Below are 13,458 nucleotides of genomic sequence, written 5' to 3' on the forward strand. Positions count from 1 at the left end.
AACGTTAACTAAGTTAAATCATATTTTTCTTTTGATATAATGTTTTATTTGACCCTAAAATTACACAAAAAAATTATTTTAATCTTTAAACTTATATATTTTTATCAAATCGTCCTAAAATAGATGAAAAACTTAACGTTTGTTAAATTTACTGACATAGCATACATATGAATTGTCACAAAGATGACATGTCAGTATTTAATTAATTTTTTAAAATTTTAAAAATATTTTATATTTTTTAGTGATTTTAATTTTAAAAATGCTTTTTACAATTTTTTTAATTCTTAAAACTTTAAAAAGTTAATTAAATGTTTACGTATCATTTATGTGTATGTCATATCAATAAAATTAAAAAACGTTAATTTTTCTATTCATTTTAGAGTGATTTGATAAAAATATAAATTTAAAGAGGAAAAATATGAAATATTAAATAAACTACAAATGGCTTTTTTTATATATAAAGAGTCGAGGGCCCTAACTCACGTATTTCTAAATACAAACATTCTTTATTATTTTTGGATAATAATTAATAATATTCTTTTTTATGGATATTTATTACCTTATATTAAAGGAAAAAAAACACGTGGGAAATCATAATTTAAAAGCCGAAAACAAATAAGAAAATGAAATTTCCAATCGAGCATTCAGTTCTGTTTGAAACGTGTTGTATGTTCCTCCCAAGTCCCAAAGGCACTATAAATCTTCCGTTCAACGTCTACTTTTTCTATTTCAGTTCAGTCCCTCGCATTTACACTCAAAATTCTTCACTGTTTTTCCCCCTTTTGCTTCAAATTAAAACACCCTGGATTACTTATAATAGAGCGGAACAAAAATGAAAGCAGGTTTGGGTGTAGATGGCGAATATATTTACGAACAAGAGAAGCATCTCACTGTTCTTAAAACTTCTCTTTTCTTCGCCAACGATGGCTTCATTGTTTACGACTGTAAAGGCCAGTTACTCTTCCGAGTCGACTCCTACGGCCCTCTTCCTCGTGATAAAGGTCAACTTGTTCTTATGGATGCTCATGGAAAATGCCTACTCACCCTAAGAAAAAAGGTATGTTTCTTCACTTTCTTTTTAATTCGAACGGTTTGACTCGGTTCATGTAGGGTTACTTAGTTGGCGTGTCCTTCTTGCAGAGGCCGAGTTTGCATCAGCGGTGGGAAGGGTTTGTAGGGGAAAGATCGGAAGGACAGAAACCGATATTCAGTGTGAAAAGATCATCAATAATCGGACGGTGTGGGATGATAGTTGAAATGTTGAACAATCCAGGAGAGGAGTACCAGATCGAAGGGAACTTTGGGCAACGAAGCTGCAAGATATTGAATGCAAGGAAGGAATCAATGGCTGAGGTCAAACGGAAAGTTGATGCTTCGAGGAAGGTGGTACTTGGGAAGGACGTGTTTTTGCTTTCCTTAAAACCAGGCTTTGATGGAGCCTTTGCTATGGGGTTGGTACTTGTTATTGATCAGATCTATGGTGATGATTATGTCCAAAATTATTATGAGGCTGAGACCTTCCCCTACCACACACCGCTAATGTTTTAAAATTTTCTTATATTATTATTATTATTATTATTATTATTATTATTATTATTATTATTATATGTTCTCCTTTTTTTTCTTTTTTTTTTTAAAGGAGTTGCGGGAAAATGCTTGTATATGATTTCAAAAAGATTGAGAACTATAATATAACGTCCCTTTTCAGATAGCTTTCTATTTTTTAAATTGCATTTAGATTAAATTTGTATAAATTAAAATAAATAAAAATTTTCTTTGAAGGGAGATGTAAATTTGAACTTTGAAGATTATATTATTTGAGAGTAACAACTATAATCTTAGAACATAAATGGTAAAATAGATATAAAGAATAAAATAAACAATAATTTAGCCCAAAAAAGTAAGAATAAAAGGAGAAATCTTAATGATATAAAGCCCTTGAATTTTTTTAAAAAAAAAATCAATTAACTCCTTCCAACTTTTTTCACTCAATTGAGCTCTTCAACTTAAAAAATTAATCAAATAGACTCTTTGATTAACGTTGACCATTAAACATAATAACAATTAATGGTATTTATTTTTAAAAATTAATGTTCGTCAAATGGTCTATTTGATTAATTTTTTTAGTTGAATGGTTCAATTGGGTGCGAAAAAAACTAAGAAACTTAATTGATTTTTTTAAAAAAAAATCTAACTATTAAAAACATAATAAAAATTATAATATATTCAAAATGGTTCTGAAAATGTAATTAACTTAAATTTAGAATAAAATTTGAATTAAAAATTAAAACATACATCCCAAAAGAGAGTAAATATTTGATTTTCTTTGGTGCTATTCTCGTGGAATAAGAATGGAAATTAAAATTTCAAAATGAGAAAATAATTTAAAATTGAATGAATAAAAATGTTATATTTAATCCAGTATCTGATTTGAATTAAAGTTTTTGTCGGCTATTACAATTTTCCCACCAATAGAACAACAACATATATCCAAAATATTGTTAGAAATGTGCACCCACAAATCTTGCCTATCATCTAATTCAACCATATTTAGATTTCTTTAATTAGTATCTCTCAAATTCATCATTTATTTAATTCCTGTCCTTGGATAATTAATTTCAACGTTACAATATTAATGTTTACTATCAATTGTACATATTTTTTTTATTTGTGTAACAATAAATTTAACTTTCAATGTTTATATATTCTTTATCAATGTTGCAGGCTAAATTTATTAAATCAGGAACAAATTGATAAATTGTATAAATTTTAAAAGCTAAATTTATTATTATACTAATAAAAATATGTACAGTTAAGAAAAAAAAACATTATTAATTATCTTTAGTTACTCATTTTCGAAATGAACATTAAAATTAAAATGAAAAAAAAATCTTTTTATAATTAAATTTTCAGCAGTCAAATTATTGGAGTATTGGAGTTGAGTTAGGAATTGAATTCTTATAATACTTTAAATAGATTTAAAATTTTAATTAATTAATTATTAATAAAAATACTAAATTATGAAAAGATATTTTGGTAAATATAAAAGGAAATTGGAGGCCTGAGAAATAGAAAGTTTTATTGTTGAATCAACTTGGTCCGATAAGAACTTCCCTATACAAAGAATCCAAAGTTAGTAAATAATGTAGATAATCCTAAAGACTAGAGTAAAACAACAGCCCAAGCCGTGGAAACCAATAAATAAGACCATCTTAACCAACCCTGCCCCGCAATTTCCTGCAAACAAAACCAATGTTGACAAAATTAACTACACAAAATCAACAACAGTAATCATATTCAAATGGAATATTATGAGATAGGCAATGAAGAAAAGCAAAGCATACCTTAAAAGAGACAAGTATGGAGGGTGGTGCTGCAGAAGGCACCAGTCCAGTGAACCCTACATCATACGAAATGCTTCCATCAGGTTTGAACAATCCAAAGTTTCTCTCGGATGTTGGCCCAGGCTTTAAATTTTCATTGAACAATGCAAAAACATAAGCCTTGATCACCATCTTTGGCCTAAATGGGGTTCCCTTCTTCTTAGCCAACAGTTTACGCAGGTTCCGGTTGTAAGTCCTTGCGTTCTTCACGTTTGCACCAGCTTCATCAGGATCCCCACGCGAAGCCCATCCGGTTTCAGAAACAATGACTTGCATCTTGCTGAAACCAGCTTTGTCCAATGCTGCATAGGCTGCATCTACCTGAGCTTCAAACATGTTATCATAATGTAGCTTCGTTTTTGCATCGTAAATCCCACGATTATCTTTGAATAATGCGTAGTTAATGTCGATGTGTTGAGGGTCATTCTTGTAGGCTAGGAACGGATATGCGTTTATATAAAACGGAGAGCCTATCTGTGAGGAAAACTCCAATAGTGGCTTCATGAATGGAGCAACATCGGGTCTGAAGATGCAAGCTGATGGTGGGAAAGAATTGGCAAATACAGCTTCTGAATGTGGACTTGAAACCTCAACAGTATGCTGTAAACCCAATCTGTAAAGAGCACTATAAACATTCTTTGCTGCTGGTAATAAGACCTCCCAAAGTTCTATAGTTGTCCCTCCCAATATCTCATTGCCGACGGCTATTCCTCGGATTCGAGTATCGGGAAGGAATGACTGTACGTTTTCTTGTACCCAATTCATGGCACGGTCCTCACCTATACTTATTTCTTTTAAATATTCATTGGGAAGTCCAATTATAATTTCTATACCGGACCCTTTAAAGGCCTGGAGAACTCCGTGATCTGCGTCGTAGATACGAATGTGGTTTATCTTTGCAGCTTTTAGAAGAGTCACCACGCTTTCTGGTTGTGGTAGGTTGTTTGCTATTCTGCCATAGTTTACTCCATAGGTCCATGTGACTGAATGTTTAGCTGAAACTGCATGATCACACACATCACCAATAATATATGTGCTTTAATTAGACATGGCCAATAATACATAGTCATTGAAAGGCAGAGTAATTCATCAACTCAGCATGCAGCCAAACTTATAATGGATTAAAGCAAAGCAGCCATATTGATGAAAAAAAGGGATTTTTTTCTTTTTTATTTTTTTTTATGGTGTATTACATATGCAATAAGTATCAGCAAAAAGAAAAGACACAATAACGAAAGGTGCATACCAGGAGAGAATATGACAGAGAAGATTAGGAAGAGCCAGAGAAAGAAAGAAGAACCCATTTGAAATGTAGGAAGATAAACGGAGGATGTGCATTCCATTTGTAGAAGAGGTGGGGTTGGTCCAGTCTTTGATGACTTAAAAACTATAGCAAAAAGAAAGGCAAGACTTGTTAATGCAGGCATGTCACAAAACCACCCAAGAAAATATTCTTAAACCTTATTTAAAGATGATGTACCAAAAAGGCTTTAGAAATAAAGAAGAGGAAGAAGATTCTTAACCTTAACCCAAAGCTCAATAAAAAAAAAACTAAAAGATTCTTACTTTCAAAGTATGCCTTTTCTGCAACTTTCTATTCTTGGGGGGTTGTCCATAAACAAATGACACTGTTACTCGTAAAAAGTACATGAGCCGCTCGTGTATGCAGGTGGATAGTTGAATAATTTTTATGTATACCTTTCTTGGGATATGAGGAGAAGTGAAACATTGGTTAATGATGGAAATAAGTTTGGCTTTTGCTTGTTGCTTTTGCATTATAGAAGAGGTGGCATGATTATTAAGCTACTTAATCAAGCTTGGTGAGGACCCAGTTTTGTAGGTTAACGAAAAGCCTACAGTGCATATTCCATTGATCATTACAACGATTATATTCATATGGGAAAACCCTTCGAATAAAGAAAAATATAGTTCTTATTTAACAGTCTTAAAAATCGTTGGCAAAACACCTTCGATTATTGCTTTGAAAACTACGCAGCATGTGCATACCCAGCAAAGATGGAAGATGCTCATGAAGGAGAGCTATCAATGTTGCCTTTGAACTCCAAATAATTATGTAAACAGATCATGAGAGCGACCAATGTCATGCAAATGAAACACCTACCTACATGCTTTATCCAGGGGTTAAAAAGCTGCACGTTAAGCAAGGGCACGACGGTTCCATGCACCAGGAACCATGCAATGGTTCCAAATATTTATAACAGAGAAAAAACACCAGCATATTGTGTCAACAACATATCAAGCATACACAGTGCAGTTAACCAATGACATAACATGTAATGTTCGATCTGAGACTTGAGCCATTAACCATAAATCACGAGTTTCATGTGCCTACAATCTAAGTTCTACACAATGTAACAAAAGCTGCAACGTTCAAACCTACTTCTTACAGGGATACAGGTTGATTGCTATCCCACTAACAAACAAATCTAGCAGAAACATCATTAATGTTACAGTCATCCATGGAATCATCATAGAGGTTACAGGCAAATACAATAAACTAGAATACCACAGGGTGGCTAGGATACTGGTTGTCATATTAGTTGCTTGCAGGCGCAGATCCTGTAGGTTGTGGGGTATCAGCTTGCCCACCTTCTTTAACCTTACCATTTTCAATCACCTCCGCATCTACTGCCTTGCCTTTGTCCTCGACCTCAACACTACACTTGCCAGCCACCTCCTGTAAACCTTGTGTCTCTTTGGCTTCTCCCTCAGATACAGGGACTGCTCCATTTGGATTCTCTTTCTCCACTCCCCCATTAGCTTCCAATGTCACAGTTTCTGGGTTTTCTGGTTGTTTCTCACATGTACCATTCTCTTTCTCTGCCTGAGTTTGTGGCACCTTTTCAGTAGGGGCTTCCTCTTCTTTTGCAGTTTGAGTCCCATCTATGCAACTAGCTTCTGCAGGTTTCTCTTGAACCTCCATTGCAGTTGGTGTTTCTTCGGTACCAGCAGCCTCTTCTTTTTTGCCAGCCTCTGCAGTTTCTGGTACCTTAACATCTGTACCAGCTTCCTCCATCTTGGTGTCAGCATGCCCAGTCTGGTCTGCCACTTCTGTTTTACCTCCATCCTGAACCTGAGTTTCAATGGAAGTATCTTTTTCTCTTTCAGCTTCCGCAGTTTCCTTTTCAGTGGTTGGTGCATCTTCCTTTTCATTTTCTTTCTCACCTTCGGATTTTTCGGGAACAGCCTCTGTTTCCTTGTTTTCCTTCTTTGCACTCAACGATTTTCGGCCTCGCTTCTTTGGGGGTTCCTTTTCTGGTGTTGGAGTAGCCTTGGCCTTTTCACTGATCCTTGCTGATCTTCTAGGGGTCTCACCGGTACCCCAATCAAACTCCGTTATTGGAGGATTACCAGGGTGTGATTTTAGATATTGCTCCAACTGTTTCCTGCTACTAATCTCCTCCCCAGTTGGTGCAATGAACATGATCTCAGTCTTCCTGGGTGAACCGACTTTCTTGGGAAAAAACTGTAAAAAAAAACCAGAAAGACATTTTATACAAGTATACTACAGCCAAATCAATTAAAGAAGAAGCACAATAACATGAACACTGAAATATGAAATTCAAAATGTATCATAATCCATCTGCATGTTTCAGATCATACAAAACAAGTAGAAGGCACAAGGTAATTGCCGATCTATATGTAGTCAAGACCTAAGTTGTTAAGGGAATGTTTAATTTCTGCCAAAGGGCCATGCCAAATAATTCAATGACATCAACAATTTAAATACTTAAAAGCAAAAAATACTAACATCGGAATGATCATGAAACAATTCAACGCTGATCAAGCAGAGGACTACTAGATACAAAGTAAAAGAAAAGTTTGTACAGTGTCTACACACACGGAGAGAGGAAAGCAATATTACTAAAATTTGGACATTTCTTTCTTTATGAGAAAAAGTTTAGGTATGGGGAGGTTATCTAGTCTGAGTCGGGGCATGCCACTGGTTTAACAAAAACTGAAACTGGTATTTATAGATTACTCACCAAATAGAATTACTGGTGAGACTTAAACCTGGGGCTTGCCACGGTGCTAAAATAAACTGAATCAACTCATGCTGGTAAATTCGGACATTTCAATCCACTGCAGTTTTTAGGATATTCCAGACCATATAATTAAGTGGTTTATCAGCAACGTTCAGCCCTTTCCTCATGTTTTAATTCCCTGTATGTAAATACTAAATCTAGCCGTACTCAAAATCAAATAATGTAGGGATTATAATTTGCTTCAATTGATTCATGCAGTAGGATTCAAATTTCAATTGATTCATGCAGCCAGATTTGAATTTGAGATGATACTATACCATGTACCAACCAAGTCATTGTAAGAAAACAAAATGACACTTATCAATCACCATTAACATGATAAATATGCTTTTTCTTGGCTTGAAAGTTGTACTACAAAAGAGGAAACTGATAGAAGAACCCTACAGGTTTGCCTAATTTTATGCACAGATCCTTAACAGATAAGGGTTAGCCTGTTTCCCAAAAACCAGGGCCAGCCCCCTCTCACTGCCTCCACCTGCCTATCCCCAAATAGTTAAATTTGTGAACTGCTAAAAAGTACCCAAGAAATCATCATTTTCCAAAGAAAAATACATAGTTTGATTACTCCATTAGCCAAGAAATATGGCCTTAAACATCAACTAACTGTCCTCTTACAGAACAAAATGCAAATTTATGCAAAGACAAAAGAAAATATATTGTAAGAATCATAATCGAAAGATTAAAATACATCGGAGATTAAGGTAGGGTCTGTGATATAAATGAATGAAGTACATAGTCTATAAACTTAAGCAGTGAGATCTATAAACAATATTAATAAAATCCCTTACCCAGGCTAAAAGTAGAGACCATTGAATTACTAAATGTATTACATTACACTCTTAATAGCACACAAATTTACCATTACGTGCACCCATGTTTCTCAGACTTAGGGATGGTATCGAATACAAGTATATGCACAAAAAAGACTGCTCATTTTGTTTCCCTAAGTTATAAAACAACAAACTTTGGAATTTTTGAATAAAAGTTTTTAAGTGTTTAACATTAACTCGTTTCAAGCTTCGGAGCTTTGTCCCATATTGTGTAACTGCTTTGGAAGTTTTCCAGGTTTAAAAACCAGTGTTAGGTTTAAAGAAAGCCCAAAGGAGAATAATAGCATATTTCAGCTGGGAAAACCAGCATGATTTGTCACTGAAACTCTTATGAGGTTCATAATATAATGCAAAATAGGAGTCCCCGTTTCTCCAAAGAAAGAAATTTTTACTTTGGGAAACACATGTGAAGGAAAATTTTTGCTTTCCTGGTTAAATGTTTTGGAAATTTTACTTACCATGTAAAAAATAAACTTAACCCTAAAAATGGTTGAAAAGATCAAAACTTCCACAAAACCCTAATTTCAACTATTATCACCAACACAAAGGTAAAACCTTCAACGCTAAACTTAATGATAAAAGTACAACCAAAAACAAACACATTACAGCACAATACCAATAAAACACAAAGCAATTAGTAAATCCCCAAATCCACACAAACAATAACCAAATTTTTAAAAAGTAAAAGGGGGAAAAAGCAGATTTATAAAACACTAAAAGCAAGATAGAAAATTTAAAGGAACAAGCAAATTAAAACATAAGCACTCAACCAAATTTGAAAAAAAAAATCACCATTTTCTTCCAAGAAGCAGGTGCTGGAAGCTCAACAGAAAAAACTTCCTCCTTACTCTCCATTTTTTCACCTGCAAAAACAACAAATTTCTATCTGAAAAAAAGGGGAAAAAAGCCAAAAAAATAAAAAAGAACAACGACCCTTATCTCTAAAAATTTAACCTTAAAAAGGGTTTTCTTTTCCCTATTCTCTCTGCTTTGAATTTATGTGTTTTCTCTGGTAAGAAGAAGGAAGTGTCATAAAAACCGTTGAGACTTCAGTTCGGGATTATGTTTTTTTATTTACAAAATCTAATGAGGTATTGATAAAATAACGACACGAGGTTCAGAAAACTTGTGTATTGAAATGTCATCCAATGACAAGATGCCAATTGGTCTTTTAAGGATAACTTTTTCTCGTCTCGAGTCGATTCCATTATCTGTTTGAGTTTTGAAATTTAGGTCTGTGGACACGTGTCCTGGATTCGCGGTTTCAAAAATATCCGGAGAGTACTGTTCGGTCCTCGTGCATCCTGGCTCGTCAATTTGATTCACGCCGTAACATAGCGCGTGAGTTGTACGCTGACTTTGAGAATATTTTGTGTTTATGTGTGATAGATAGCTATCAAATTATTTGCTTTAATTTAATTTAATTTAATATTAAAAATTAAAATTTTTAAAAATATAATATATTTATTTTTGTTTACAAATAATATTTTGTTTTTTATATTTCTTAATAACTTTTTAATATATGAATTAAAAATACATATATAGTATATAAATACCAGATTGAGCTATGATGAGTCAAATGTTATCAATTTATGTAAAAACTAACTAAAAAACCAAATAAAATAGTTTATAATAGTAGGGTTATGTGGTAATTTATTTTTTTTAAAGTTAAGAAAATATCAATTCAATTTGAAAAAAAAAAGATTACTCTTGGTTTTAGGAAATAAAGTTAGATTCATTTTCGTGTTTGGGGAAAATGAAAAACTAAAAACAATATTTGATTGAAAATTTTAAAAATGAATTTAATAAAATTAAAGTATGGGAAAATTAAAAAATAATAAAATTTATTATTATTATTTTCACTAAAAATACTTTGTAAAATCGAAAAAAATAGAAATAAAGGTTTTTTAACTTTAAAAATTGATTAAGTATACTTAATCATATATTATTCTCCTATTTAAGGATTCAAAAGTTATAAATAATAGTAAAAATTATATAACAAAAACTTTAGAAGTTGAAAGTAAAGTTATTTTTCCTAAATGCCAAACTTATAAGATAGAATCATGAATTTTCGTTGTAATAAATAACCCCCAAAAAAAACATGTTACTCATCTTGTACGATAAAAATTGTATAATATTATATACAAGCAAGCATTTAGTCATATTTCAAAAATAATTCAAAAAAAAAATTTTACTCATCTTGTACAATAAGAGTTGTATGATATTATATACAAGCAAGCATTTAGTCATATTTCAAAAATAACCCAAAAAAACATGTTACTCATCTTGTACCATAAGAGTTGTATAAAATTATATACAAGTAAGCATTTAGTTATATTTCGAAAATAACCCAAAAAAACATGTTACTCATCTTGTACGATAAGAGTTGTATGATATTATATATAAGTAAGCATTTAGTTATATTTCGAACAAAACTTAAAAAAACATGTTACTCATCTTGTACGATAAAAGTTGTATGATATTATATATAAGCAAACATTTAATTATACGATAAGAGCTGTATAATATAAGTATTTAGTCATATTTTGAAAATAACTCAAAACAACATGTTATTCATCTTGTACAAACAAGCATTTGGTTATATTTGGAACACTATACAATTAAAATTTAGCTAAAAGAACATGCGCATGTATTCACAATAAGGATTTAAAGTAAATACATGTATTTACAAATATTTCACAGTAACTACTTAGTTCAACATTCGATTTGTGTTTGGTATAGTCTAATAAAATTATGAAAATACTTTTCGATAACATTAGAATTGAATTATTAAAACATATGTAATATTGAATCTTGGAATATATTGTAACGTCGTCAAATTTTCAGTATAGGTAATGGCACAATTTGAGGTGTAAATAGGAAATTTCAAGGTGAATAGTAAACTCTAAATATTTAATATTGAATTAAGTGTTTTGAAATATATTGTTATGGTGGAATGGTTGAGGGATTAGAATGGTAATTCTCCAATTTTCATGGTTTAATATCTATTCAAGTCCTTCTACATTGTGCAATCAATGACTCAAATTTTCAATGTTGGCAGTGGTACTAATTCGAGACATGAATCGCCATCTACGGAATATAGTTTGGAGTGTTGAAAATACTATTATTATTAACACTAGAGGGACTTGTATGGAAATAAATTGAGAAAGATGAGAATAGGACTGAATTGAAATTTAAGTGAGAATTGGAGGAGTGAAGTACAATTGGACCATTAAGGTGATGCATACCATATCAAGAATAAGTAATAGATTGTATGGAAGGGACGTGTAAATGAATGCATGCCAAAATTAATTTAGTAAGAAAATATAAGTGGAGAATAAGTTAGTGAAAGGTGGCAAGTTGAAAAGCCTTACCATTGCATGAGATTAACGTGGGAAGACCTTAATGTAAGAATACAATTATATCTAAATTGTTAAATGTTAAGCACACACACTCCTATGAAGTGGGATAAGTGGCCTTGTCTATAAATGACACCTAGCTAATTAATAAGTGAAGGATGGCAGGTATGTCACAGAGAGGGGAACATTCCAATGATTTTGTTCACCCTTTTATAATCCACAAGAGAATTGGAAAAAGGCATGAATTTCACAACTCTATTGATTGGTTAGATAAAAAATAGCTCAAGTATAGATTTTTTATTTTTAATTAATCATATTAGAGAAGTGAATTGAATTGGATATTAATGATTTAATCAATTTCATCATTTATTTAATTTTGAAAATTTTAAAAAAGCGAACTTAACTTCTATAATTCATGTACAATTTTAAAGGGGAAAAGAGAAAAACACATAATTTTTTTTTAAGCTTGTAAGATTGATTCTAGAATATTTCAACTTTAAATAATTGAAGGAAGAAAATAGTTGGGAACTTGAAAGGAACTGATGAGAAATGTGAAGGTGCCTAATGAAAATAAATGGTAGAATTGGATACTCTTTTGTTACCTTTGGAAGTTGGTAAGTTTTCATTAAATTCTAAATACCTCATATGGTTTGTTTGTTGAGTTCTCGTGAACTTTGTTTAGAGGTTGATGTAGGTATCTTAAGTTGAGTAATATATAAATGATGGATATGGGAAATTGATTAGTAACTTAAAAATATATTTATATATTTGGCAAGAATTGATAATGATATGATAATTAGATAATTAAATTAATAATTTGATTATTGATCAGTTGGAAATGTGGAAGTAGGTATTTTCCTTTTGTATTTAGGTCAAGTTTGAATTTTAGTGTCGACATTGTTGAGAGGGCTTCACCTAAATACCACCCAATCCAAACAAGATTAGGCAATCATAAAATAGATAAAAACACATATGGTTAAACAAAAAAAAAAGATAATGCCTGTTATAAACTTGATAGTAAGTTAAGTTGAAAGAAAGCTAAACTAAGATAACAAAAATGTATATTGAATGTAATTGAGTAGTATATAATGTTAGAACCATAAAACTATGACATAAAATTTAATAAATCAATATTTTTCATGTCAAACAATCAAGAATAAAAACTAAGTGCGAAAGCATAATTGAATTCATCGATATGTTAAGATCTTCAACTCTTGTGGTTGTGATATTCTAAATTAACACACAAGTACTTTAGAGGATGTAATTCTCTCTTTTCTGAAGATGAGATATTAAAAAAGTTATATATGTGTAATTTGGGGACCATAACCCTAATATATAATTTTTGCATATTTACTTTAATTTCTAATTAGCCCATCATCAATTAGAAATTAGCTGCTAAAGTATTTATACATATTTGACCCATATTTTATTTAATATCTGAAACCAAATAAGTCTTAACCATATTAGATCACTTTTAATTTGGGCTAACATTTTATTATAGTAAATAAGAACTTGTAATTATTTTTATTATATATATATGTGTGACGACCATATTATTCAACAATCTCCCACTTAAACCACATGTATATATACTAGTTACCTTATAGTTATAAGTCATGATATAACCTTATGAGTTCAAAACTTTACTATCATATCCAAAATGTATTTATAACAATCTTGTCCATTAATTATGTTAACACAGAGTCAAGACGACTTTCATTGCATATATCCTAACTAAATCCACCCTTAATATCACATATATTAACACAACCAATTGAAATAAATTAAATATGGATATGTAGAATGGAAATTACTTGTA

The 13,458-nt window shown here is 31.5% G+C and overlaps 3 protein-coding genes across 4 annotated transcripts; 1 reads left to right on the forward strand and 2 right to left on the reverse strand.

Annotated features, from left to right (window-relative positions):
• The first annotated feature begins 638 nt into the window (after nt 1-638).
• Nucleotides 639-1,682, forward strand: LOC107896091 (protein LURP-one-related 12). The gene is made up of 2 exons (XM_016821230.2): nt 639-1,057; nt 1,141-1,682. Exons 1-2 carry the CDS (start codon nt 833-835, stop codon nt 1,546-1,548), a joined length of 633 nt encoding a protein of 210 aa, XP_016676719.1. The 5' UTR covers nt 639-832; the 3' UTR covers nt 1,549-1,682.
• A 1,376-nt stretch (nt 1,683-3,058) lies between these two features.
• LOC107897273 (glucan endo-1,3-beta-glucosidase 14) lies at nt 3,059-5,528 on the reverse strand. Its single transcript, XM_016822658.2, has 3 exons — nt 4,630-5,528; nt 3,345-4,384; nt 3,059-3,237 (listed from the first exon to the last, which is right to left on the reverse strand). Exons 1-3 carry the CDS (start codon nt 4,808-4,810, stop codon nt 3,163-3,165), a joined length of 1,296 nt encoding a protein of 431 aa, XP_016678147.1. The 5' UTR covers nt 4,811-5,528; the 3' UTR covers nt 3,059-3,162.
• Nucleotides 5,529-5,678: 150 nt separating this feature from the next.
• LOC107897271 (methyl-CpG-binding domain-containing protein 11) lies at nt 5,679-9,480 on the reverse strand. 2 transcript variants are annotated; one of them, XM_016822656.2, is made up of 3 exons: nt 9,235-9,480; nt 9,073-9,143; nt 5,679-6,870 (listed from the first exon to the last, which is right to left on the reverse strand). In XM_016822656.2, the coding sequence occupies exons 2-3, from the start codon at nt 9,133-9,135 to the stop codon at nt 5,941-5,943; spliced, it is 993 nt and encodes a 330-aa protein (XP_016678145.2). In that variant the 5' UTR covers nt 9,136-9,143; nt 9,235-9,480; the 3' UTR covers nt 5,679-5,940. The 2 variants fall into 2 exon arrangements, with proteins under 2 accessions (XP_016678145.2, XP_016678146.2); XM_016822657.2 differs by lacking the exons at nt 9,073-9,143; nt 9,235-9,480 and adding an exon at nt 7,391-7,829.
• Between the last annotated feature and the right edge of the window lie 3,978 nt (nt 9,481-13,458).

The sequence above is a fragment of the Gossypium hirsutum genome, chromosome A10, assembly GCF_007990345.1.
Source record: "Gossypium hirsutum isolate 1008001.06 chromosome A10, Gossypium_hirsutum_v2.1, whole genome shotgun sequence".
Classification (NCBI taxonomy): domain Eukaryota; kingdom Viridiplantae; phylum Streptophyta; class Magnoliopsida; order Malvales; family Malvaceae; genus Gossypium; species Gossypium hirsutum.

Excerpts from the sequence above, each read along its gene's own strand:
- LOC107897271 (XM_016822656.2), bottom strand. The coding sequence starts at position 9,135 with ATGGAGAGTAAGGAGGAAGTTTTTTCTGTTGAGCTTCCAGCACCTGCT. Across the intron at positions 6,871-9,072 it reads CTGCTTCTTGGAAGAAAATG|TTTTTTCCCAAGAAAGTCGG; the intron begins GTGATTTTTTTT and ends TTTTTTTTACAG.
- LOC107896091 (XM_016821230.2), top strand. The coding sequence starts at position 833 with ATGAAAGCAGGTTTGGGTGTAGATGGCGAATATATTTACGAACAAGAG. Across the intron at positions 1,058-1,140 it reads TACTCACCCTAAGAAAAAAG|AGGCCGAGTTTGCATCAGCG; the intron begins GTATGTTTCTTC and ends TCCTTCTTGCAG.
- LOC107897273 (XM_016822658.2), bottom strand. The coding sequence starts at position 4,810 with ATGCCTGCATTAACAAGTCTTGCCTTTCTTTTTGCTATAGTTTTTAAG. Across the intron at positions 4,385-4,629 it reads CTCTGTCATATTCTCTCCTG|TTTCAGCTAAACATTCAGTC; the intron begins GTATGCACCTTT and ends GTGATCATGCAG. Across the intron at positions 3,238-3,344 it reads CCATACTTGTCTCTTTTAAG|GAAATTGCGGGGCAGGGTTG; the intron begins GTATGCTTTGCT and ends TTTTGTTTGCAG.